The following is a 2471-nucleotide window of genomic DNA, read 5'->3' on the forward strand; positions in this document are numbered from 1 at the left end:
ATGACACGGCGGCCAAAGAGGCTCCAGCGGCCGACGCTGCAGCGGCGAGCGATGAGAAGAAGCAGGAGCCCGAGAAGGTGGCGGCCAACGCCGAGCCCAAAGCGGAGGCCGCCAAGAGCGCCGAGTCGGCCAAAGCTGAGGAGAAGGCAGCAGCTCCGGCAGCCAAGGAGAGCAAAGACGAGGCCGACGCCACAAAGACTGAGGCCCCTGCAGCACCGACGGCCAAGGCCGAGGCGGCGCCCGCCGTCACCCCTGACCCCAAGCCCACAGAGGTGGCCGCCGCCCCCAGCTCAACACCAGCCATGGAAACGTCAGCTAAAGAGGCGAACGCCACAGGGGCAGCGAGCAAGGATCAAACCGTAGCAGTTCAAGATTAATGGACAGCTTCTTCTCCCAAAAGGGTCTGAACCCACCATGAAACCAAGGTCGCCGCCCAGAAGGTGGCGACCTCGTCACCTGACCTCCTCCTGCTGTAGTACTCAACTTTGATACCAGTCTGTGTCCACCATCCCATCGTCCCCATCAGTCGTCCAGTCAGAGGTTGCAACATCTCAGCTCCACTCTGGTGGTCTCCTCGCCACACCTTCACCCATCACCCATCACGTCATTTCCCATGATCCTCCTGGTGTCAGAAGAAGTGATGGTGAAGATATCAGGAGCTATGGAGGATCAGGCGGGTCCCCTGGACCACGGAGGTGGTCCGGAGGTGTGTGGTCCACCTGCTGCTGCATCTTTGTACGAGTTTCTTCTTAACTGGAAACTTTTTAATAACTTTTAAACAATCGGCCCCGAAGTTAGAAAACGTGAACAAGTGTCTCCCTGTCAGGTTTCCATGGCAACAGCGCTCCTCACCATCACTTCGGCTTCATCTCTGCTCGTCTACGTGCGTGTCAGAAGAAGCAGGTCTCCTCTTGGTCTTCTGCTGGAGGACGGGACGTGTCCTCCACCACACGTCCTCCTCTTGGTCTTCTGCTGGAGGACGGGACGTGTCCTCCACCACACGTCCTCCTCTTGGTCTTCTGCTGGAGGACAGGACGTGTCCTCCACCACACGTCCTCTTGGTCTTCTGCTGGAGGACGGGACGTGTCCTCCACCACACGTCCTCCTCTTGGTCTTCTGCTGGAGGACAGGACGTGTCCTCCACCACACGTCCTCCTCTTGGTCTTCTGCTGGAGGACAGGACGTGTCCTCCACCACACGTCCTCTTGGTCTTCTGCTGGAGGACGGGACGTGTCCTCCACCACACGTCCTCCTCTTGGTCTTCTGCTGGAGGACAGGACGTGTCCTCCACCACACGTCCTCTTGGTCTTCTGCTGGAGGACGGGACGTGTCCTCCACCACACGTCCTCCTCTTGGTCTTCTGCTGGAGGACAGGACGTGTCCTCCACCACACGTCCTCCTCTTGGTCTTCTGCTGGAGGACAGGACGTGTCCTCCACCACAGGTCCTCCTCTTGGTCTTCTGCTGGAGGACAGGACATGTCCTCCTCCCTAACTCGTAGCACACAGCAGAAAAACGCCGCGGCTCCATTTTTCTTCCTCTCGACTCCGTAAAAAAGAAAAAGCTAAAAAAATCTGCATGTGTGTGGTTGGTTGAGCTGTCGTCCCGTTGTTTTGGTGGAAAAATATGAAAAAGCTCTTGTCAGTCTGCATCCATGGACTCGATATCTTCATGTCTTCGTCCTTCCTCCCACTCGTTCATCCCAGAAACCAGATTTGATGCATTTTAATGATCTGTACTTGTAGAAATGGTGCAACAATAATAAAACCATAAGAAAATGATGAACCTGATGATTCTGGACTTCTTTTCCTAAAACATCCAACCGCTGTGATTGGTGGACACGTTGAGACGTTGCTCAGCTGTTCCTCAGACTCTGACCTCCATCTTCAGCTTCAAATATTTAACTGATTACGTAAGAACGAAGGAGGTCGAGCAAATGTGGAGATCAGGAGTCTTTTTACTCTTTAATATATAAAATGACTTAAAGCTGCTTCTTTAACTGATAATAGCAGACAAAACTGGCAAAGTACTCCAAAAAGAAAGAAATATAAACAGGTTAAAGCAGCAATATTTGATAATTCAACAAGTTGTAAACATCCAACTCATATTTAGCTGAATCTGGTCACTAATCAACACACACACACACACACACACCGAACTGGTGCAGGGTGACTTCCTGCTTCACTGTGATTGGCTGCAGAAGCCCAGGCTGTCGCCTAGCAACAGAACCCTCACATCCACCCTCCATGTGGGAGAGCAGCTGATTGATCAAGCATATGGGACACACACACACACACACACGTGCACTGTGCACACACGTGCACTGCGTGTGAGCTCTGTCCTGGTGCACCAACTCCACCAGCTAATTAGCTGCACCAGCTCTGCTAACCAACGTCACACAGGAGCCAAACAAGCGCTGTAGTTCTGTAGCGACCGGTCGTCGTGGTGACAGAAGCTTGAATCCGTGTCGGA

General features: G+C 53.3%; 1 protein-coding gene across 1 annotated transcript in view; it reads left to right on the plus strand.

The window, feature by feature from the left end:
- The window catches only part of basp1 (brain abundant, membrane attached signal protein 1), a 7174-nt gene extending 5390 nt beyond the window's left edge, over positions 1-1784 (plus strand). The window contains exon 2 of the mRNA XM_057056703.1: positions 1-1784. This exon is cut by the window's left edge and continues 171 nt beyond it. Coding sequence (XP_056912683.1) covers positions 1-377 — 377 coding nt within the window. The 3' untranslated portion in view covers positions 378-1784.
- The last annotated feature ends 687 nt before the right edge of the window (positions 1785-2471 follow it).

The sequence above is a fragment of the Takifugu flavidus genome, chromosome 15 (assembly GCF_003711565.1).
Source record: "Takifugu flavidus isolate HTHZ2018 chromosome 15, ASM371156v2, whole genome shotgun sequence".
NCBI lineage: Eukaryota > Metazoa > Chordata > Actinopteri > Tetraodontiformes > Tetraodontidae > Takifugu > Takifugu flavidus.